The 23,969-nt window shown below is 30.0% G+C and overlaps 2 protein-coding genes across 5 annotated transcripts; one reads left to right on the forward strand and one right to left on the reverse strand.

Moving 5' to 3' along the window:
• Positions 1-8,067: 8,067 nt before the first annotated feature.
• Positions 8,068-13,072, forward strand: LOC115699161 (BEL1-like homeodomain protein 1). 4 transcript variants are annotated; one of them, XM_030626419.2, is made up of 7 exons: positions 8,068-8,682; positions 9,306-9,371; positions 9,870-9,972; positions 10,133-11,093; positions 11,196-11,575; positions 11,684-11,744; positions 11,850-13,072. In XM_030626419.2, exons 4-7 carry the CDS (start codon positions 10,197-10,199, stop codon positions 12,687-12,689), a joined length of 2,178 nt encoding a protein of 725 aa, XP_030482279.2. In that variant the 5' UTR covers positions 8,068-8,682; positions 9,306-9,371; positions 9,870-9,972; positions 10,133-10,196; the 3' UTR covers positions 12,690-13,072. The 4 variants fall into 4 exon arrangements, with proteins under 4 accessions (XP_030482279.2, XP_030482281.2, XP_030482282.2 ...); XM_030626421.2 differs by having other exon boundaries at positions 8,180-9,062; XM_030626422.2 differs by having other exon boundaries at positions 8,675-8,864.
• Positions 13,073-15,694: 2,622 nt separating this feature from the next.
• On the reverse strand, positions 15,695-18,421 carry LOC115699162 (BTB/POZ domain-containing protein At3g05675). Its single transcript, XM_030626424.2, has 3 exons — positions 18,260-18,421; positions 17,570-17,624; positions 15,695-17,306 (listed from the first exon to the last, which is right to left on the reverse strand). Exons 2-3 carry the CDS (start codon positions 17,579-17,581, stop codon positions 15,981-15,983), a joined length of 1,338 nt encoding a protein of 445 aa, XP_030482284.1. The 5' UTR covers positions 17,582-17,624; positions 18,260-18,421; the 3' UTR covers positions 15,695-15,980.
• Between the last annotated feature and the right edge of the window lie 5,548 nt (positions 18,422-23,969).

Here is a 23,969-nt window from a genome sequence, read left to right on the forward strand (position 1 = left end):
TCATCTTGAGATTTGGTGAAGGCCCTCATTCTACCTTTCCAATAAGGATAATTAGAATCATTAAGCAACAGTGGTTTAGAAATAGAACTTCCTTCTGCAAAAAATGACATTTTAACACAAAAACGTTATAGGACCACACTAAGAGTTTAGTGTCCCGCTCTGATACCAATTGAAAAACCGTGTTTTTGCAAATGTCAATTATATATACGAAAATATAAAACTGTATGCGTCTGCAGAAGCAGAAAGTAATTCTGCTACTGCAGAAACCCGTTTTGCAGTGACAAAACAGAACAGGCAGAATATAAAATATTTCCAGAAAATTAAATAACTTCACACAAGAGATTTATACGTGGTATCAGTGTTCTCCCGAACACTACTAGTCCATGGGGCCACGCCCAGAGAATGAAATCAATTAATAAAGTATCAAAATTACAAAGACAATTGACTTAAACAAGTTTAGACTCCCTCTAAAGTATTGCCGCAATCCTTTGTAATCCACTTTATGAATCTAACTTCTTGAAATACCTTCAAGCCCGAACTCCCTTCGTCTTTGAAGTGTGAGTGCTTACTTCCTCCTGAAGTAAGGCTTCAACAAGTCTTCTCCCGAAGACCAAGTGCTTACTTCCTCCCGAAGTAAGGCTTTATCAAGTCTTCTCCCGAAGACCAATCTCTTGTTCAATCAAGTAGTTCTTCACAACCTCTAGGACAGAGTAAGAACAGAAATAAACAACTAGAACCTAGATGAACAACTAGGCTCTCACAAAACAAAGAAACTCTCTTCTCTCATCTAAGATAAGTGCAAAAAATGAATAATGGAAGAGATAATTCTAATGGCTGCTCTCTAGGCTCTATTTATAGAACATAGAAGCCTTAGAGACAGTTACAAGTTCGAATCTACAGCTGTACAAAAACTTTCCTAAAAAAACACGATCTGCTGCATCAGATTCGGATGCTGACGCAGTAAATCAGACCAGAAACGAGAAACTTGCTATAATCGGGTCTGATCCTCTATTAGTGCTTGATTCCTGCCAAAAACAGATTAGATATTGTGATTGTATCAAGATACAATCGAAATCAATAAGGAAAAAGCAATAATCAAAGTTTTCCTAAAAAAGACAACTTTCCATAAGAGAATTGCTTCTCTTACAAGAAGTTTCCAAACAAAGGAAAGTTTCAGCTGAAAAGTGCAACTTTCCTAACAAGGAAAAGAGCAACTAAAAGCCGAATATACAAGGTAAGAAATCGGGTATGTATGTAAAAGAATCTTACCATAAAAGAAAAAATATTTTGTCAACTAACTTGTAAAAAAAGGACTTTACAAAATTATTTTTTTCTTTAGTTCTAATTTCTTATAATTGGTTTTTCAAAAATCTCGGTAAACAATATTGGATAGAGATATCGTGTGTGTTAATTAGGTTAATTTTATTATCATTCGAGAGAAGTTAATAGATTAAATTAAGATTCTTAAAACTACAAATTATAGAATAAATTAGGATAATTGGTAAACTGAGATTCATAGTTTGAAATAGAGAAATTATTGTTCTAGGTCTTTATTTTTAGATTAAAATCATTGTTTGTCTGTTTACTTTTCAATTATATTATTATTCTGTTCTTAATTATTATTTAGTTTTAATTGTCTAATTAAAGCATAAAACTAAATAGTATAATAATTGGTAAAATTTAATAATCAATCTCTATGGTTTTGACAACTTTTTTTAAATTAAAATTTTTTTATAACAACACTATACGCTTACAGTAAAAATTGTGTATCAATATATATGTTTATATAAAAATTAGGATTAATTTTTTTGGTTAGATCAGATGGATCTTATCCAATCCAATAGATTCTGCATTTAAAATATTGGATGGATTCGATCCAATCCAAAAAAATATCCATTCTAAATCATTGGATGACTGAAAATGCAAATGCATAGAATCGATCCAATCCAATATCTAATAGATGTTGGATATGTTCGAGTAACTAAAATTAATTAGATCAGATCGGTTGTTAAAATTCAACATTCAATATATAATTAGATCAGATCTGGATAGACCTATATATATTGGATGTGATCCATAAAAATCCTTTAAACTAAAGCTAAAGCCACACCCCACTACCATTGTTATATATAAGTACCTAAAATTTTAAGTTTATAAGCGGTATAAATATAATGTTTATTTTTAGCGGCATAAATATCCAATATTTGTAAAATTGTAATTTTTTCCAATTTCGTCTGATTCCGTTTTAAATTTATCAAAAGAATATTTTAAAATAACTGACACTACATGTTTTTATTTAAACCTAATAATTTAAAATTTAGACTTTGTATGTGCTTTGTTTAAGATAATAACAAAGTTTATATTAATAAAATTAAAGAAAACTTACTGTTTTACAAATATGTGTACTTATAATGCTAAAAGTAAATATTAAATTTATGGGACTTACAAACTTAAAATTTTGACTAGTTATACACTTTTTTGTCCTTATATATAAATATAAATATAAATATATGTATGTGCGTGCGTACACGTGCTTAGTTTGGCGAACGTTTGTATTGTAAATATAACTTGTGGGGTCATTAGTAGGTACTAATTATCACAATTACTTTTTGTGCTATATGATATGCTAAGGGAAGAGGGTCATAAGTAGTAGCTAACCCTTGGGAAAACATAATAATAATAATAATAATAATAATAATAATAATAATAATAATAATAATAATATAAATTATAATAATGATGATCATGATGATCATGATACTTATTAGGATTTTTGATCACGGTATTAAATTATGTTCATTGAACTTTTAAGGTCGTTAAAAATGTTCCTTAAATTATTGAGATTGTTAGATTTAAAGACTTTTTTTCCAATTTTAGTAAAAAAGTCTAATATGGATGAAAATTCAGGGCCATGATTTAGTACGTATCAAAGTTCGAAGACCATAATTTGATCGATATCGTCAAAGTGCGAGGAGCATGGTTTAGTACATAAACTATAACTGAAATAGTAAAATTAAATAAAATTAGACGAAAATCCTTAAATCCAACCATCTCAATAGTTTAAGGGGCAAAAATTCTAATTAGCCTAATAATAATAATAATAATAATAATAATAATAATAATAATAATAGTTGCGTATTGGGACGGGTATTCAAGGAAAATAGAGAGGAGAATCACACATGGACATATATATACTATATAGTAGTAGTTAACAGAAGGAGGAGAGTTTTGGTGATAATTATTAAGAGAAATGGGTCCATAATTATATATAGATTGCTGATAATTTCCATCTGTACTGCGTGGTCAACAAGCTTGAATTGGGTAGCTTCCATTAAAGCTCAACATTATTCTTTATTGCTACAATTCTCTTCCTATATATATTTACACATTTAGCTGGTTAATTCTACCCAAAAAGTTTATTTGTAATAATTGTATTTGAAAATAATATTATTAATTAAAAAATTAAAAAAAAATTCTTTTCATCTTAAGAGTTTTTGCACTTACATACAAGCTACTCAATTTCCAAATGAGTCTATTATTGCGCTAATTAATTAAAGAAAATTGCAAATTATAGTGTTGGAATTCTAATCATGGATAAATTACTAATTCAAATGATGAGTTCAAGAGTGAAAAAATAGAAATATATGAATAATAATAATAACAGCAATAATTCATATAAAAGGAGACTTTACATTTTGTGTTGCAAGTGGCGACTGATATCTGTTGGGTTATCCTCTGATCGAACTGCATTTAGGGCTGTGGTCCATACTGAAAAAAAAATTACAATAATAATAATAATAATAATAATTTTGGTGGGAATGGGACCCACATTTATCTTTTGCCCTTTGGCCATACAGATTTCCCAATAGGAAATTGAAGATTTCCTATTCCTAAATAGAGAATTTTAACAGATTGATGATCTCTATTTTGTAAAAGTCCAAAAGCAAAAACCATTTGAATTTAAGGTGTATATTAATTTATTTAGTATATAACGGTTTTGATTTTGAGATGAATTTGATAAGTATTTTGTACATGTGACGATCGATGTTGATATGGGTATAAATTATTTCTTCATTTTGATGAATTATAAATATTGTTGGTCATGGTCAAAGACCCAAATCTGAAAATTAATTTATGTGATTTTTGCCCATGTGGGTTGGTTTTTTTTTTTTTTTTTTTTTTTTTTTCACATAGTACTACTACGCTTTCAAGACCTGCAAAAAATATAATAGTGTTGTTTTGGCATCATTTTTGACAATACATTATTATAGTGTGTTGTTTTAAGTATCAAAATCTAGAGCTTTTTCAATGTTTTCTTCCTTAGAAGTCATTTTCTCATGAAAACAATATAAAAAAGAAAACTGAAAGGAGAGAACTTGAAAGAAGAGACAAGGAGCAAGGAGCAATAGTCTCATAATAACAGTATATTGAAATAGATAGGAGCACATATAGAATGGACCGTACCCACTTACAAAATGTAATATATAATCTGACACATTTTTTGGAGAGAGAGAGAGAGAGAGAGAGAGAGTACAATATAAGATGGCAGAAAGTTTGGGGATACTCATGATGTGATATGTGTGAAATTAACTAATGAGTTTTAGATAAAATTAATAATACCATTAAGGGGACATGTCCGTACTGCCATGTACAAAGGGGATTTTGCTCCATGACAATGCGCATTTTATGCCATAATATAAAGGTTTTTGTTTAATTATATATACCATGATAGTGGCTTTAGAATAAATTATATAAGTGATCATTGGTAACTATCAATTTCTTTGTTAATAAAGATCTTTTTCCAATGAGAAAAGAAAAGAAAAGAAATAAATCTTAAGTTATTATCTCAATTGTCGCATCAATAACTTAATTAGTTAAATTCTACACATATATATAATAAATTAATTTGGTGTTTCTTTGTATAAATATAATCTTATTCTTATATTGAAAGAATTTAGCATTTGGAGTGCTTAGGATGAGTTTTGTATGCTTATTAGAAAATAGATTTCAAAGTTTGGATTTGACAGTCTCATGCATCATGATGCATCTGGTTAATCTCTCCACGAAGATCATGTTTAAGTATATATATATATATTATTGTATAGAGTTCAAGTTTAAATATTAAACTCAATATTTTGTAAATTGAAGTGATAAACATTAAATAAAAAATTGGCTTATCCCATATTATTATTTCTTTAAAAGGCAACAGCAGTACCTAATAGTATTCTCGGTATTATATTGGTGTCATATTGTTATTCGTGCAATTAAGTATCGAATTTCATGATCACCAATAGTGTTCAACATCTTTTATAGGTGGTGTTCTATGATTGGTTAGCAATATTCTCCAGAAACTATTTTCTTAAGTTACATGAGACCTGATACTTAATTACACTAATAGCGGTATAATACCGAAGAGAGTGCTAGGCACCAATAGTGCCTTTTAGGGATTCTCTAAAAACAATAATTTTTAAAGAATACTGCTAACTAATCATAAACCGTGACATCTAAATAGTACTAAACATCATTAGGGTTCAATAAATATTCATATATATAATAAAATTTAATGAATGTAGGGCTATATGGAATAGATGTGATCATGATTCATGACTTATATGGGTTTTCTTGATCAAAGTAATAGCCTTCACCAATCACTAACTATACTAAATAATATGTGTTTAATTAATTATATATTATCTAATATTAATTATTGAGTTATAATTATTAGCTAACAATAAGAGTTGACATTTAATGAGAAGGGCTCTCCCAATATACAATAAGGTATATTCGTACTCTCTCTCTTCTCTATATATAATTAATAATCATTAACCTATTTATTAATTAAAAGAAATACTAAAACTTTTTATATATTATTACTTGTAGCTTGATGAATCCTATATATACAAGTGTATATGTATAGAGAGGACCATATATATATGTATAAGGGGTCAGCTTAATTAATCAAAATAATAACAATTAATTTCAAAGATAATTAACCTGTGTATGGCTGGGTCACTATCTACCAAAAAAGAATCCCTGTATTTATTGGTCATTGAAGATGGTTAAACAAATATTTTGTGTGTCAGAAGCTTTTACTATCATGTACACAAATATAGCAGTGAATTAAACCCAATTACTAATTAATGTCATACTGATAATTGGAATATTAGAAAGTTCCTAAAAGTTTTCTCATCAAAGAATCCTAGGAATCACGTAAAGTTAATAACTACTACTACTATATTGATTTTGATTTATCAGAGAATGACAGATTCACTATAGTACTACTCTCAGTGATTTTTTATATATACATATACATACATATATAGAGAGAGAGATTAAACAGTACATATATTATTAATAGCGCCTACCTTCACTATTTTCTTTTTCTTACTTGATAAATACCTCTGCTGTTGTTTACCTGATCATGATATCATGACTGTGAATATTTGTGTCCTATATATACAATTGATATAAATATATATAACTATAGCTTAGTCCTATTAATATCATGAACTTTAAAGTTTGTCACTGTTTCTTCTAATATTAATATTTATATATATATACATATAAATACGTACCCCTGTACCCATCATTGTTGTAACTGACAGTGATAGAGAAATTGAATTAACAATGAATTAAGCTTTGTAAAACACAAAATAGACAAAGGTCACATTTGTATTATTTTTTTTTTGCATAGATTTTTTATTTATTTGTTTTTAAAATCCAGTTTTAATTACTGTTTCATTAATTTATGTACTTCATAAGAGCTGTTATATCTGCAGGGTTGCCTTTTCGAAAGAGTATTCAAAGTAATTAATTATATGGTTCTCCCTTCATATTATATATATCAGAGAAATTTATTTTCTTTTTGTTAGGCAAAAATATTCCGTATATATAACTTTAGTGCCTCTCCTTTGGAACTCCTAAAGAGACAATTTAGGTGGAAAATGAAGAAAGAAGAAAGAAAAATAAAATAAACAAAATTATATGAAATATTTTCCTGCCAAATGAAATACCCACATATATTGGTGAGGAGGGTACTGCCCCTCAACTTTTATTTTAATCTTGATATAATTTCTGTAAACGTAAAATTAACAATTTTAATCTTGGTAAAAAAAAAAAAAGGGAACTATCCCATATATTATTTTTTTAACTTTTTTTTTTTTTTCAAATTTACGGTTTAGGTTTTCAGAGTGGTTGCAAAAAGGTTTCTGTACGATTTTTTGTTGTAATTTAAGTTGCAGCGCTAGTTGCAATATGAGTTTCTATGTAGAATTCTGTAAAAATACAAAAAAAAAAAAAAAAAAACTGTTTTGAAGTGTAAAAATGAAGCGAAAAAAAAAAAAAAAAAGAAATATCCCCCGCATCCTCACATATTTGAAATGTATAATTCTTATTTATTTATTTGAAAGAAAATGTATAATTCTTCTTAGATTTTTTAAAAAATCATTATAAAATTTCAATTGCATTTATATGTTTTTCTCAACTTTTTTTTTCTTTTAAATAGATTTAACCCAAGTATATGTCATCTTTTAAAGCTTAAGTATTATCATATACTATAGTATAATTACTATTGTCATCGAACTTGTATTTTTAGTATATACATGAGTACCTATACTATACACTATACAGCTATATATATATGTAAATATTAGGTAAAGGTACAATTAATATGATTGTTTAAGTTTCTCTGTTCTTAAAGGATGTTGGAGTTCTTACTAAATAAATAATTATGCACATCGTTCATCTAATTTGACCATTTCTTATCTATATATTTTAACAAAACAAAATCCCCCCGAAGAAAACGAAATAAGCAGATAAAAATTCTTAATGTTTCCCATTTTTAATATTTATGAAGCGCTTAATTAATTTATTATGAGGTAATTTTTTTTATTTTTATTTTTATTTATAAAAAAAAAACTTTACATAATAATTCGTTGTTGGGAGGGCAAATAATAAAAAGACAAGTATATATTACACTCAGAAGCATTAAAGTAGGTTTTTATGATGGATGGTCCTGTGTTCGCTAGCAATTTAAATGCTTTATCTTCAAACTCTGTCATCCAACCACAAAAGAAAATAAAAATAAAAATGATAACTTTTTTTATTTGAAAAAATAGGAAAAAGACAATGAGATATTTAATATAGAATTGAAAAAATTGGACCCCTCAAACACTACTACAACTATAGTACTACTACTACCACACCCTTTTCTCTCTCTCTCTTTTCTCCTTCTCTATATCGTCGACTACCTTCAATTTTTTATATATACTTTTGTTATTTATATATATATATATATATATATATATATTAAGCTTTGGTGGAAGGAGACGTTTCCTCGTTTTTCAGCTGTTTGTATCTTCTGACACAATTTGAAATTTCATCTCATTTCATTTCATTTCATTATAAGCACATATAAAATAGAGGATTAGATAGATACATACACAAATATTTATATACATATAATTATTTTTTAATACAACAATAAGTTCTTATCATTTCCATATTCCCTACATCCCTTTCTTTCTTTCTTTCTTTCTTTCTCTCTCTCTCTCTCTCACTTTTATTTTTTGTTTTAAGAAAAAAAAAATTGATTTTTCATTAAAGGGTTGCCTGGTTGCATCATATGATTTGAAAAGGGAGGGTCAAATCAGAAGAAGTTCCCCTGTTTTGATCTATTCGCAGGTACTTCACTCGAAAAGCCACAAAAGAGAAAACCCAATTCTTAATTTAAGAAAAAGAAATCATGGGATTATTGATTTAGGATATTTTTATTAATAATTTTCCAGAAATATGGTCATGAAAGTAGAGTAGTAGTACTATAGTATAGCAGTGTGTGGGGATAATGAAGTGAGTAATAAAGATAGGTATCTTTTTTTCTTTCTGAGTCTTTTTTAAAACCAATCTCTCTTTTTTCACTCTTTCCCTTTTAAGTTGCAGAGAAGAAAGAGAGTGTGTGTGTATATCATATGAGTCTGACAGACGACTTTCCTTTTATATCTGTATATATATATATGAACTGATATTATATCAACATAAAAGATCGTATAGATAGTTATAGGCAGGTGGGTGTGGTAGAGCTTCTCTTTTCATGAATATTAGATATCATTTTCTGTTATGTACTTTAGCCTTAACTGTTTTGGTGCTATGAAAATTCTCTCTCAATTGTGTTTTTTTTTTCTTTTTTCCATAAATAAAAAATAAAACTTGCCCTTGTTTGTTTGGATTGGAGTTTGTGGGTCGTTGTTATGGTGAAGTGATTTTTCCTTTACTTTCTTAATTTTTTATTTTTTGTTTCCAAATTACAGATGATAGATGGGATGAGATGATGATGATGATGAAGCACGTGCAAACTCAGATTTCCATCACACCAGGTACCAATATTATTAAAACTAATACTATAATCAATTCTTTTCACTCTCAATCACTCTCTCTCTCTCTCTTTCCATATCTCACCTCTCTCTCTCTCTCTCTCTCACACTCTCTCTCTATATATATATATAACCCAACGTTGTTTCATGTTCTACACTCTAGCTCCATTTGGTTTTTTTGTTTTTCAGAAGATGAAGTGAACAAAGTTGTGAAAAGTTGTGTGTGTATATATTTGTATATAGATATCATATATTATATAAGCTTACCAATACTATTATCAGCTCAATCAGCTCTGAAGATATATGACTCAATATTTATGTGTGTTTTATAAATACAAATTCTTTTGAGATCAAAATAAAGCCTGGAAACCAGTAGAATTGTTGGTTTTGGTACTTGGATTTTGAAGATCTATCTATGGTTTATAAGTTATATAACTAATTAACTAATTCCGGATTCTGAAACGGTCGTCGTTTTTGCCCTCTTTGACTTTATTTTTCCAGGACCTCTCTGAATTAAAGAAAGAAGAAGAGTACTACAATTATATAGAGAAGGCCACTGATCTCATCATATTAATGGTTGATCCCAGTTCTAGATTCAGAAAAGGTATATACAACTATTTTTATTTATATATATAAGTACATATTTTGCATGTACAGTATAGAGAGAGAAAGAGAGAAATAGTAAGTACTATATAAATATGTGTGTTTGGATAGTGTGTCATAGATATGGAGGCTAATTAACTAAACTAATTGTTCCTTTTCAGAGAAGTAAAATCTAAAGAGTGAAGAAAAACATAAATATATATTTATATATATATATTACGATCGATGGCGACGTACTTTCATGGAAACTCGGATATCCAAGCACCTGACGGTGGCCTACAGACCCTGGTGTTAATGAATCCGGGAGGCTATATCCCTTACTCCGACACTCCTCCGCCGCCCTCGGCCACCGGGAACCTCATATTCCTCAACTCCGCCGCCAACTCACTCACTCAACACCACCCCAACATTTCCCACGCGCCGCAGTCCCACCAGCAGACGACGCAGCAGTTCGTCACCGCCATACCATCGCCTCACCATCATCATCATCATCATCAACAGGACCCCAACAACTCCCAGCAGCCCATGCAGCAGCAGACTCAACAGCACGACTTCTCCGCGCTGCATGGCTTCATGCCGCGCGTGCAGTACAACCTCTGGAATTCACCCGACCAGTCCGCGGCGGCGCGTGAAACTCCACGCTCACAGCAGCAAGGTGGGCTCTCCTTGACGCTGTCGTCCCAACAGCTCGGAGGGTTTGGGTCTTTTCGGTCAGATAGGGAAATTCCGTCACCGGTACAGACGCAAGGTCAGGGCCCGGCTGTATCGGGTGAAGATATGCGGGTCTCCGGCGGCTCGTCTTCGTCGGTTTCGGTCGTGACCAATGGCGTTCCGGGTATTCAGAGCGTTCTGCTGAGCTCCAAGTATCTCAAGGCAGCTCAGGAGCTTCTCGACGAGGTTGTTAACGTCGGGAATGAAATGAGGAACGAACCTTTTTCAAAAAAAGGTACTAATTCATCACAGCAAAGTAAACCCGCCGGAGAATCGTCGGCAGCAGCTAGCGGTGACGGCTCTCCCATCGCCACCGGCGAGACGAGCGGTAAGCGTGCGTCGGAACTTACTCCTGCCGAGAGGCAAGAGATTCAGATGAAGAAAGCCAAGCTAATTACCATGCTCGATGAGGTATGTTATGTAAAATTAAGAATTGGGTAATTGAAAATTCGTTCGGTAATACCGAAATTCAATTGGGTTGTCTCTAATTTTGATACTTTGAATGGTTTTTAGGTGGAACAAAGATACAGACAGTATCACCACCAGATGCAGATAGTGATTTCGTCGTTCGAACAAGCCGCCGGGATTGGGTCTGCTAGAACATACACTGCTTTGGCACTCCAAACAATCTCGAAGCAATTCAGGTGTCTTAAAGACGCCATAACTGGCCAAATTCGTGCTGCCAACAAAAGTTTAGGCGAAGAAGATTGCCTCAATGGAGCTGGAAAGATTGAAGGTTCGAGACTCAAGTATGTCGATCACCATCTCCGGCAACAGCGAGCTCTGCAACAGTTGGGAATGATCCAGCAAAATGCTTGGAGACCCCAAAGAGGCCTGCCAGAGAGATCTGTTTCTGTTCTTCGTGCTTGGCTTTTCGAACACTTTCTCCACCCGTAAGTTCATTTTTTCTTTGTATCAATATTCTCTCTTTGAATTTTCCTCCATATCCCATTTCTTTTATGCTACAGTTTTACTAAAAGTGATATCTTTTTACGTATTAGGTATCCAAAGGATTCAGATAAACATATGCTTGCTAAACAAACAGGGCTTACTAGAAGCCAGGTGTGTGACCATTTCATTTCAAGTTCTTAATTTTTTTCTATTGTGTTAGTTTTGATTCCATTTCCTTAATTTGTTGGAACTGGTTTTTTTGACTGTTTTGTTAAGGTTTCAAACTGGTTCATTAATGCCCGAGTTCGACTTTGGAAACCAATGGTGGAGGAAATGTACTTGGAGGAAATCAAGGAGCATGAAAAGAATGGCTCTGCAGAAAAAAACAGCAAGAGTAATGAGGATTCTGACTCTAAATCCACAACCCCAAAGGAGAAAAGTCCAGCTGTGGATAACCAAACAGGGAGTTTCAATTCCAAACAAGAGAATTCCATAGCCCAATTCGTCCCATCAGCCATTTCAATGTCCACATCTTCAACCTCTCCAACAGGAATTAACAACCACCGGAATCATTCTGGGTTTTCTCTCATTGGTTCATCTGAGTTGGATGGAATCACACAAGGCAGTCCTAAGAAACAGAGGAACACCGAAACTTTGCCATCTCCAAACAGTTACCCATCTATAAATATGGATGTCAAGCCTGGTAAAATCACTAATGAGCAAATTAGTATGAAATTTGGAGAAGATCAGAGGCAGAGCCGAGATGGGTACTCGTTTATGGGGAACCAAACTAACTTCATTGGAGGTTTTGGGCAGTACCCAATGGCGGAAATTGGAAGATTTGATGCCGAACAGTTTGCTCCAAGGTATTCTGGTAATGGGGTTTCACTCACTCTTGGATTACCTCACTGTGAAAATCTTTCCTTGGCTGGGGCACACCAAGCTTTTGTCCCTAATCAAGGGATTCAACTTGGAAGGAGAGTAGACATAGGTGAACAAAATGAGTTTGGTGCCATGAATAGTCCAACTCCTCATTCTTCTGCTGCTTTTGAAAACATCAATATTCAAAACCCAAAGAGGTTTGCAGCTCAATTGTTGCCAGACTATGTGGCTTGAGGACTTTGCTAACAAGTTCTTGAATATGATGGAGAAAGAAGAATATTACTTAAGCATTTTAGGGGAGAAACTTCTCCCAAAAAAAAGAAATATATTTCTTTTCTAGAGGAACAAGGGGGGGTAATGCATTGTAGTGTAAAGAAAGGAAGATTTTTACTTTTAGTTTTATAGGTTTATACATTTGCAAAATAGAACAATTTCAGCTCTTAGGGATTTGAGAGCATATATATGCTTGAGGATTGTATATTATTTTTGTAAGTTTTGATGATGCATATAGATGGATTGGTGTCATCATTGGGGTATACCATTATATGGGTAATTAAAGTAGTCTCTTATGATTTGTATATTTTTCATAAATGAAGGGAGAGTTGGGGAACAATAAAGCTTGACTGGTTGCCTATAATGGTACAGAAAATTTGGGGGGTAAAGAATAAGCAATGACTGATTTTGTCTTTGGATATCATATTCTTCACACAAATCAGCAAGAACTATCTTTATATATATAATACATATTTTATTTCTATTATCTTTGTTTTTGGGGTGAATTCTAGATTGTATTCTATTATCTTACAATAACCAAATTTTGTGTGACAACTTTTTTTATGAGAAGTGTTATCAAGAAAATACTTTTATGATTAAGTGAATCTTATCCTATATAATATGATTCACTAACTACAATGTGTTTAAAAAACAGAATTGGGATATGATTAACATTATGCCTAAAACCAAAAATATGATCCTGAAACACAGCATATCCGATCAAACATTGGGATTTTCACTAGTATATTCTAGGGGTGTTCACAAATTATCCGATCCAATCCAATCCGCACGATCCAATCCAATCCAATCCGCAAAATGCGGATATCCGCACTTGTGCGGATTGGATTGGATTGAAAAAACTAAAATCCGTACTTGTGCGGATTGGATGTTGTTTGACCTCAAAAAGTAACCGATCCAATCCAATCCGCACTTAATTATAAATTTTTAAAAAATTATAATATATAATATATATTAATTAAAAAAAGACACAAACTTCTAATTTCTTAATCTTTTTTAATAATATATTGAGTTGGTGCATTTTATTTATTTCATAATAAAAAACACAACAAAAATAATTCTTATTAACATAGACACATATATAAATTTAAATATATATACTAACTTATTTATTTTATTTATTTTAGTAATAGATACATATATATTTTAGTATAAATCTAAAGATAAGTACATATATATTGATATATGTATATTGGTTTGATTTGTATATAAATAGAGATGGAAATAGATTATTATTGGAGTTTAAGAAACAATAGTTTTTTTTTTTTAATTTTTTTTCTATGAAATATTAAATAATTTATTATTAAAAAAATAACCGATCTAAAATAACCGATCCAATCCGCACTATTGCGGATCGGATTGGATTGGATTTAAACTCTTATGCGGATCGGATTGGATCCAAAATATGAAATCCGCACTTAGTGCGGATTGGATATTGTTTGACCAAAAAAGTGCGGATTGGATCGGATGAACACCCCTAGTATATTCTGCAAGTAAATTTTTTAATTACAATTAAAAACAAGGTTCCACACAGGGACCCCATTGAGGGTTACTTGGCATAATGTAGAAAAAGAAATTGAAAGAAGATAAGGAGTTTATAATAAGGATTAAGACAAGTAACAAAAACGACTTATCTATTTCTAAGTACTAATAGTTTAATACTTTTATGGATGATGTAAAGGGGGTATCACTTATTTGTTTATTTTATTTTTGGGTGAATCACAATAAGACTAAAGTTATATAAACATTGTTCTTTGGATTCATTTATTAATTTAGATATTTTTTTCTTTTTTCCATTTTTTAAAGATTGCTTTTGTGACAAGGTAGTGATATGATTAAGAGTTGGACTTTTCTGTAATAAAATATAACTTACATGGTGAAGCTTCCCACTCAGCTTTTGTATTTTAATTTTTATTTATTTTTAATTTAGTAAGGTTATGATTGCGTTTGGACTTGTTAGTTTTATTACTCAATGAGGACGTAATCTGGTTGTTTCATGGCTATAGGCTGGTCTAATATGTTAATGATGGAACCTCTTACACATTATTGCCCCATAGAATCTCAAAATAATTAGTCAACAAAAAGAAAGATATTCTGCATATCCACCCTGCCATCCCTTCATTTTTTTTCTTTTTTCTTACTTAGAGAGTGAGTGGGCTCGCAGAAAATATTTCTTCCATGGGGCAAAATCTTAATTGAGGTACTTTCAACTTTTTTCTCGAATAATATAATAATTTAATATTTTCAAATCATTTTTTGAGAATACTAAAAAAAAAATATCAAACATGCATACTACAACAAATTGTTTGAATCATTTCATTGCATATCTTAAATTATTCAGAATTTAGAGAACTTGGTATTTTAAATGTCTCAATTAGAATTGTTCCCCACCATAAGGACATTTTGTGCTAGCCTAATGGGATTTTTTATAAAAAATATTGAATTTTAAGTAAAAATTTACAATTCTATTGCTACACGAATTTTTTTATAAAAATACTACGTTTTTATAAAACAACTTAAGACAATCGTAAAAAAACCAAAACAGAATAATGAAAAAAAATAGTAGAACTGAAAAATAACCGTGAAACAACAGTAAAAACTTGACACAGTACACAGTATTTTAAAAAAAAAAAATTCGTCCCACAATAAAAAAGAAAAAAAAAATAAAAAAATTTAATATGTGATATAAAACCCCACCTACATAAAAGAATGTTAATTACAACATTTTATTTTAACTTTTTTTTAACATCCAAAAATACATGCCAAAGTATTTTCTTGCCATCTTACGGTTGGTATAAATGAGTGATATTTGTTGGTGTAGAAAGAATATGTTAACTACAATAAGCATCACCATACAAATTTTTGTAGTCAAAAGTTGAGCAAGTGATTGAAATAAAAAATTGACCAATTATACTCGAAAGCCAAAAGCATATTTAACCCTCTTTGAATTTTTAGTAAGTAAATAAAGCTATTTAAGCACCTAAAACATAAATGTCAACTACCACATCCAAAAATCAAAATTTACAGATTAACAAGTCTAAAATGGGGGTGGTGGCTGACCTATACAGACTAGAGTGTCAAACAGTTCAGCAGAAAAACTATTTTTACTCGAACCTTTCCATTAAAAATGATGCTTAAACCTTTTTTTCACATTTTTTTTGTGGTCCCTAACAAGGGTAATCCAACCTGACTTGAGTTCCTAACAAGAGATGGGTAAAGGTTAAACTAAAGAGGTCAAAGTGTACTGGCTGTTGTTTCATTATTTACACCTAATGACGATAGTCTTCGTTTAGCAACCTTGGATCTGTAACACCAGACCTCAAATGCCTCAGTCAGGTCTGGATATTGAACTTGCTGATTTCCTAACCATTCAGCCAATATCCCAGCCTGCTCGTAGGATGGCAATGCGAGAATTATCGAAATGAAGGTGGATTCTAAGGATTGCCAAAGCTCACTATCTACCTTTGGTGTAGGCGTAGTTTCATCACCATCATTACTGTGAGCTGTGAAGGAATCAATCAGAGGTTTAGTGATCCTCACAAAAGGAAGCCATACCTTCACCCCATGAAGCCGCCTTGCAGTTGGCAATATGACAGTGCCGTAACCTATAGCCTCCAAGACTTTTGCAGCCACCTCAATAACTTTTGATTTTGTCTCAATAATGTCATCGGTTGAATTTCCTTGCTCCACAATCTTAACTATCTTGTCAGATGCATCCATCCAGTTATGGACAAAGTCCCTCATAATTTCCAACTTATTCAATATTTGACATGCCCACGATAAATCCGACAAGAGGGACTGAAAATTTTGCATTTTCCCTTCTTCTGCTGATGAATGATTAGCCTCACATAGCATAGCTTCTAATGCATTATTAAACCTAGCAAACAGTCTATTCACACATTCTTTAACCTCAGCTTTTATCTCACTATCAGCTATTAGCAAAGGGGAATCATCATCTTCAGTTATCATATACTCGAGTTGTTCTTGGGCAGAAGACTTGATATCATTCAAGGATGGTGGAGGGGATGATGTGGCGAATTGAATTGATGAGAGAAAAATTCTTCTGATGGCAGCTGGATTGACTGGTTGAAGACGATCAAGAATAGCTTCCACTTCAGAACCCATCTGTGGTATGGTTTTTAGAATTTCCTCCTCCTCAGACTCTTCCCACGGAACTGCTTCCAAGTAGTTCACACAAGCGGAAACAATTTTTGGGCACCCAAGTTCAAAAGCCACTCGAAGAATGCCTAGAGCATTTTTAACTCCTTGCCACGGGTCATCAATTGAGCCATCAACGATAACATAGAAAAGGCGAAGAACAATGACATGGTAATCGAATTCTGATTCCTCGCAGTAGACCTCCACACAGTTCCGGGAATCAATAATCTGACATGTTGGCCAATTCTCAGAAAGGCGGTCAGCAAAATACTTGCACTTATCAGTGAGAATGTGGGAGTGACAATATATCCATTCATCTCGCCCATCCTTCGTTCTAAGCCTCACAACAACATCACTTGTTGATCGATCACCAAACCTGCAAGAAGCCGTTGTTTCAGAACCCTGAAAGAAAAGAAAGTATAGAAACAAAATAAATGAGAAGATCTCCAATCTCCATTCTAATCATCAACTCATGAGTAAAATAAACTTACAAACAAAAATTATCATTGAGGATCTAGTACCTCACAAACACCACTCATTTATATTGACATACATTTTGATAACATTCTCTCTGTTTTCAATCAATAGAAAATCTAAAAACACTTCGAATGAATACAGCACATTGCAAAACAGTAAGACCAATTGATGGCCATGAATAAACTTACAGCAGAGTCCATGGAAGCAATTAGCAGCGCATATGTCTTCTAGGCAACATGGTATCTGCAAGAACATAGGAATCCCAAAGAGAAATGTCAAATCTATACACATTTTAAGAGTTTAGAGAACTAAGAAATCAGAAAATACCTCTTGAAAAAGAAATACATGAAGTAGTGGCAATGAATGTACTAGTAATTACTAACACTAAATTCATCTTAAACATAACTAAATTCAAAGACAAAAGTATACATTCGAACATAAACATGTAATGATAGCCGTTGACAATTGTTGTTCGCTAAAAACCATTTCTCGTTGAAAAACCCATTATTATTTTGGGGAATGGGACATCATTAAAACAGCAGACAAGCACATACAATGCATACAAATATGAAATTGGGTTAAGCTGCTATGCCGAGATGTCAATAAGTTTATCACACAAGCAGACATTACAAGCTACAATGATCGAAACCCACATTTATATTTAACCTCATTCCCTAAAATCTCAAACCCACCTTATGAAAAGTGATCGAAAGCAACAATACTTACTCTGTATTCTAGATTCTTCGAAGAGCATAAACAACAATGATATGCATAAGAGAAAAGTGGCTATTCCACAAATGGGTACAACAAATAAATAATTTCAATAAAAACAAACAAAAGTTGAGGTAGAGCACAGAAGAATGGCTAGAAAAACATACCCAATCTGAAAGAGAAATGGAAGATGAGAACTCATAATCTTGGTGCTGTGGGTTTTCTTCAAAATAATTGGGTTGGAATTTTCAGAGCAGCAAAGCGAGAGGGGTAAGAGCTCCTTCGTCCGCGTTGTCACTCTCTAGTTCACTGAGCGGTCAAGTTCTGGATTCTGTCTCAGCCTTTGGCCCAATCATAAATATGGGCTTTGAGTTATGGGCTTATCTAAGAGCAACTCCAAGAAAACACTGCACTATCATCCAAAATTTAGTGTGGAAGAGTATTTTCACTGAAACCACAATATTAGCAAAAGGTTATAGTTAGGATTTTTGCCCGCTTAACTTTAATATATATCAAATTATGTCCCTTGAATTAAACCTCACGGTCATTACAAAGGATAATGTTAAGTATAGCGGAGGGATCCACTATACCTGAAATATTCTGAGCATAAGCCCATCTAGCAACATTGTGAGCCGCAAAGTTACAACATCTAGGAATAAAAGAAAAATTACAAGATAAAAAGTTCTTAAAGAGTTGATTACAAACATACATATAATTAACAATGTTCCAATTGGACTGGACACATTTAATCGCTTTAATAACCACGTCCGAATCACTCTCAACAAGGATAAAGTCATGCTTCCTGTAAGCAGCAGTTTCCAAAGCAAGCTGACACGCCGCCGCCTCGCCAATCAAAGGATCAGTGAAATTTAGGATGTTGGCCGCACCCTACAAAATCATGTCCCTCGAACTTTGACATTTACTAAATCACGTCTCTTGAACTTTCATCAATGTTAGACTTTTTTTTAGTAAAATTAGACAAAAGTCATTAAATTCAACAATCTTAATAGTTTAAAGAGCATTTTTAACGACCTTAAAAGTTCCGAGTACATGATTTGGTATATATATTTTATTATTATATTAATATTTTAATAAAATAAAAAAAAAAAAGTTAATATCATACCAAATCAGATAAGAGTATATTAGTGCATCACTTCTATAGATGTATATTATTTTTTTTTAATTTCTCAAAATTTTACAAATTATCTTAAATAACTATAATATACACGACTATATAAAAAAAATAAACTAAAAAAATCTATTAGATGCTGAAACAAATAAGAGTATATTTGTACATCACTTTTAGAAAGGTGGATTATAGAATTCTCTAAAAATAAATTTTTAATTTCATAAATACAACTAGGAAACAAACCGCGCTTCCCGTGCGGTTGTATTTTATTTAGTAATCATTAAGTCTTAACTGAATATCAAATTTTAAATTTTAATATTTTTGATATAATTTCTTTAAATAAAAAAAAAATGCTTAGAAAAATTCATAATGCAAACAAAGAGACATCAAATGTTATAATTAAAAAATTAAAACACACACAAAAAAAGATCAAATATTGAAGAATCCTCGTATATATAAAATAAAAATTGATAAATTTATAGAAAACTCATCATATGATTTCAAAATCATTTTCATCGCCGTATCTCATTTGTTGTTGCTACTATATTTGATAACTCTATGAAAATAGAGTTATTTATATTTTTTTTGGGTATTAAATTAATTTTGTTCTCAAGTATTTTTCATTTATTTTAGTGCTTTTATTTAATTTTACTTAGTTTTGCATAAATATTCGTTTTAGTATTTTTAGATTAATTTTAAGTAATTTTTGTAATATTTTATTAATTTTATTTAGTTTCCCATTTTAAAAATATTATTCTCAATATTGTGTATATTTGATAAGAGATCAAATGTAAAATTTGGATTTATTAAGTGTCAAAATGGTCAAAATAGAGAACAATTTAAATTATGTGGTTGATGTAGTTGATTAATTTACCAAAGTCCAATTGAAGCCCAAATATCTTTTTCTAAGTCTATTTTATTATTAATGGGCTAATATGCTTTTAGTGTGATTAAATGTGTAAAAGAAAAATACAAAGCAAAGAAAAGACAAATGAAAAAAAATGGGCTTGATTATTGTTTTGTTTTGTAAAAGGGCTTGCATTGAAGGGTTTCATTATCATTGCATATATATATATATATACTAGTATATTGTTACGTGCGATGCACGTATGCTATGTTTTATATTAAGTATTATATTATGAGTTCGGAAGGAAATAAATGAATAAAAAATAAATAATATTTAATTTAGAGAGATTTGAATAATAAATTTAAATTAAATTTTTATGTCCAGTAAAAATATATTGGAAACAATAATAATAAGGTTATAATATATGTTGCATTTGTTCCAGTTCTTAAAATAATAGCAGCAAGAACATCTTTGACCTGGAAAAACAAATATTACAAAATTAAGAATAAGCAAAGCGTGTGTAAATTAGACAAAGAAAGAACCCTCAATTCTCAAAGTCTCGATTATAAAGTAACAAAGAAGTATTAAAATTTCATCTGCTCATTATAAAGCCACCTTCACTCAAAATAGCACAACAAAAGTAACAAAGAAGTATTAAAGGTGTAAATTTTACCAAAAGCAATGAGAATTAACAACTGATGATATTGTTTAATTTTTTGGGTTTAATTATTGGGTTTATTTTTTGAAATTTGAATGAATAAAAAAATTTCAAAAATTGTAGTTTGTTAGAGAGATATGTAAGTTAATGTAAATATTTTTTAATTTTTTGGGTTTAATTATTGGGTTTATTTTTTGAAATTTGAATTTAGCCGTGTAAAAAAATTTCAAAAATGGTAGGATTTGTTAGAGAGATATGTGGGTAAGATATTTTTTTTAATTTAAAAAAAGATTGTTTAATTTTTTGGTTTAATTATTGGGTTTATTTATTTGTTAACGTTTAACGTTAACAGTCTGTTAAGTTAATCGTGTAAGGCTAAATAAAAAAAGGAATCGTTAAACCAAGAATCGTTAAACCAAGAATTGCCGTTAGATAGACACTTTTAATATATAAAGATATAGGGGAATTGAAAAAAAAAAAAGGAGGCTGCTAGTCTACTCCAACAAAAAGAAGAAAATGAAGAAAAAGAAGAAAAAGAAAAAGAGAAAAAGAGAGAGTTTTATTTAGGGTTTTAATTTAGCATTTTTATTTTAGAGATTGGCAAAAATCAAGAGGAAGAAGAAGAGGATTTTGGCAAAGAAAGCTTGGAGTATTGTGACAACTCCAATATGGGTTTTTCTTTTCATCCTTCTCTTATTTGAAACTTTGTAATTTTTGCACAATCTATTGTGAGTTAATTTTCTTTTTGCTAGAATTATTTTATTGACTTGAATTGTGATTTGATATTTTATTGCTATGTTTTAGCAAATTGGTTTTGTTCATTCAAGTGTGTTTATTGTGCAATTGCTTACTTTTGCTTGATCACCATTAGTAAGTAGTAGCTAATTTTGATTTTGGAAAAAAATAGGGTTAGTGGAATTGCTTGAATGATGCATGAATATCACTTTGGAAAAATGTGGTTTGTAAATGGCATAAGAATGTGTTATTTACCATGTATGACTTGAAGGAATTGTGCTTAAATTGGTATTCTTAAAATTAATTGGGCATAGGAATATGTTAATTAATTAGAGAATTAAACCATAAACACTTTGAAAAAATGATTATGACATTTTAAATTCCTAGTTGACATTATCAATTTACAATAATACTCCTTAGCACCATTATATCAACTTTGCATTTTTAGGCCAATTTGATAATTCTAGCTTGCTTTCTTCGTAGTTTGTGTTTGTTAATTTTTTACATATTCTCATCACTTTATTTTATTTTTGTTGAAACCAATTTGTGAGTAATTAGTTTTATAAATTAATTTCTAATTTTCAATCCCTGTGGAGACGATACTCGATTTATCACTTTATTACTTGTTACGATTGCGTACACTTGCGTATACAATTTTTCACAACAATATTCAAAGTTGTTGCCATTACTATATGTCACTTATAGTCGCCATTACATTCAAAATTGATGTCATTACCGTATCTCACTTATAGTTGTCACTATCATTGCATTAGGTTTGTTCTCCACATAAAATAAATCAAATAAGAAGCTAACTACTATAAAAGAAAACTATTATGTCAATTACTATATGTCTTAGTCATTATGAGTTAACTACTAATGAATTTAAATAACCATAATTTAATGATACTATATAAAGTTGATTTTATTATATTTGATAAACATTTAAAATTCAAAATTTTAGTTTCTAATTATTATTATAGTGTGTAATAATTTTTTATATTTTTTTGTTTATTTTAGTTAGTACATTTATTTATATTTCACTTAATTTTATTTTTTTTTAATATTTTAATAATTAATTAATTAATTAATTGAGAAAGATATTTATGTAAAATTAAAAAAAATGATTCCTAATTTTTTTTTTTCAAATTGTTAAATTCTTTATCTAATTCTATTATTTAAATAAATCTATTATAACAAATTTCTCTTAAAAAATCTATAATAATAATTTATTAATATATATATTTACACATAGTTTTTCTATTACTCTGAGAAAATTATTAATAAGAATTTATTTTAATATTTAAAAAAAAAAACACTACGGGCTATTCCAATTGTCGAAGCTTTGAGTTGGAAATAATAGGATTGTCATATTTACATATTCATCTTAGTAGTCAATGATCCATAGTCTTATTTTTATAATTTAATTAAATAATATTTTAAATAAATTATCTAATCCAATTTAAATTAATTAATAATCATAATTTTTTTTAATAAAATAATTTTGGAGTAACTAATCATAATTGTTATGATAACTATAAATTAAAAATCATAACTAATAATTTAAAAATATAGTAGAAAACATAATTGTTAACATATAAATTGTTCACATTCTATTAAAAAAAATCATTACTTTGAAATCTAGTTATAAAAAAATTATTTTTAAAAAATAAATATGGATGAAAATCGAAAAGCCAGAAAAAAAAAAGGATAGATAATTTACAGTGTTTTTTTAAGAAGATTTGTGTGGTTTGATTTAGTTTGATCAGTCTGATTTGGTTTTGAATTTTAAAAAACCGTAATAATAATTTGGTTTGAAAAAATTGAAAATCCAGATCAAACTAATCTATGAACACGCCTAATACTATGGATATATATATATACTAATATATATATATAAATAATACTTAGAGGTAAAACAACATATGACAAAATATATCATAAAATTATACCGGGAGAGAAGAAAAAAATTAATAAAAAAATTATAGAATGGAGAACAACAAAAAAATAAAATATCTACAAAGAATGAAGAGTAGATTTTAGGATGAGAATAGAGATATTATAACTATGTATATGAAGATTTATATATAATAATAAGTAAAACATGATATAGATTTATAAACATGTATAGTTTTTTTTAATAATTGATTTATAGTAAATATTTTATAGAAATTTTATTAAAAAAAATTGTAAAATATAAAGCATTATTGTGTTGATGAGAAATAGAAAAGGCTAAATTGTCAGAAAACCCCATCAAATGAATTAAAAGAAGACAACAATAATATGTAAGACATATATAAATAAGAAATTAGGGAAAAAATTTACTGAGCAATTATGTATACTCGCTGAGAGAAAAAAATTAGAGTATAGGTCTAGGTTGAGATGTTTTTTTTTTTTAATATATATATATATAGATATTTAATAAAATCAATGTATAGAATAAAAAAATGAGAAAAATGTGAAGGGAAATTTCACTTTTTGGCCTTAATAATACAAGTCATATCAAAATTT

The sequence above is a fragment of the Cannabis sativa genome, chromosome 8 (genome assembly GCF_029168945.1).
Source record: "Cannabis sativa cultivar Pink pepper isolate KNU-18-1 chromosome 8, ASM2916894v1, whole genome shotgun sequence".
Taxonomy (NCBI): domain Eukaryota; kingdom Viridiplantae; phylum Streptophyta; class Magnoliopsida; order Rosales; family Cannabaceae; genus Cannabis; species Cannabis sativa.

Bases quoted from the DNA above. Each gene is read 5' to 3' on its own strand.
- LOC115699161 (XM_030626419.2), top strand. From the start codon at position 10,197: ATGGCGACGTACTTTCATGGAAACTCGGATATCCAAGCACCTGACGGT. The intron at 11,576-11,683 runs GTAAGTTCATTT...TTTACGTATTAG, and splicing joins TTCGAACACTTTCTCCACCC to GTATCCAAAGGATTCAGATA. The intron at 11,745-11,849 runs GTGTGTGACCAT...TGTTTTGTTAAG, and splicing joins CAGGGCTTACTAGAAGCCAG to GTTTCAAACTGGTTCATTAA.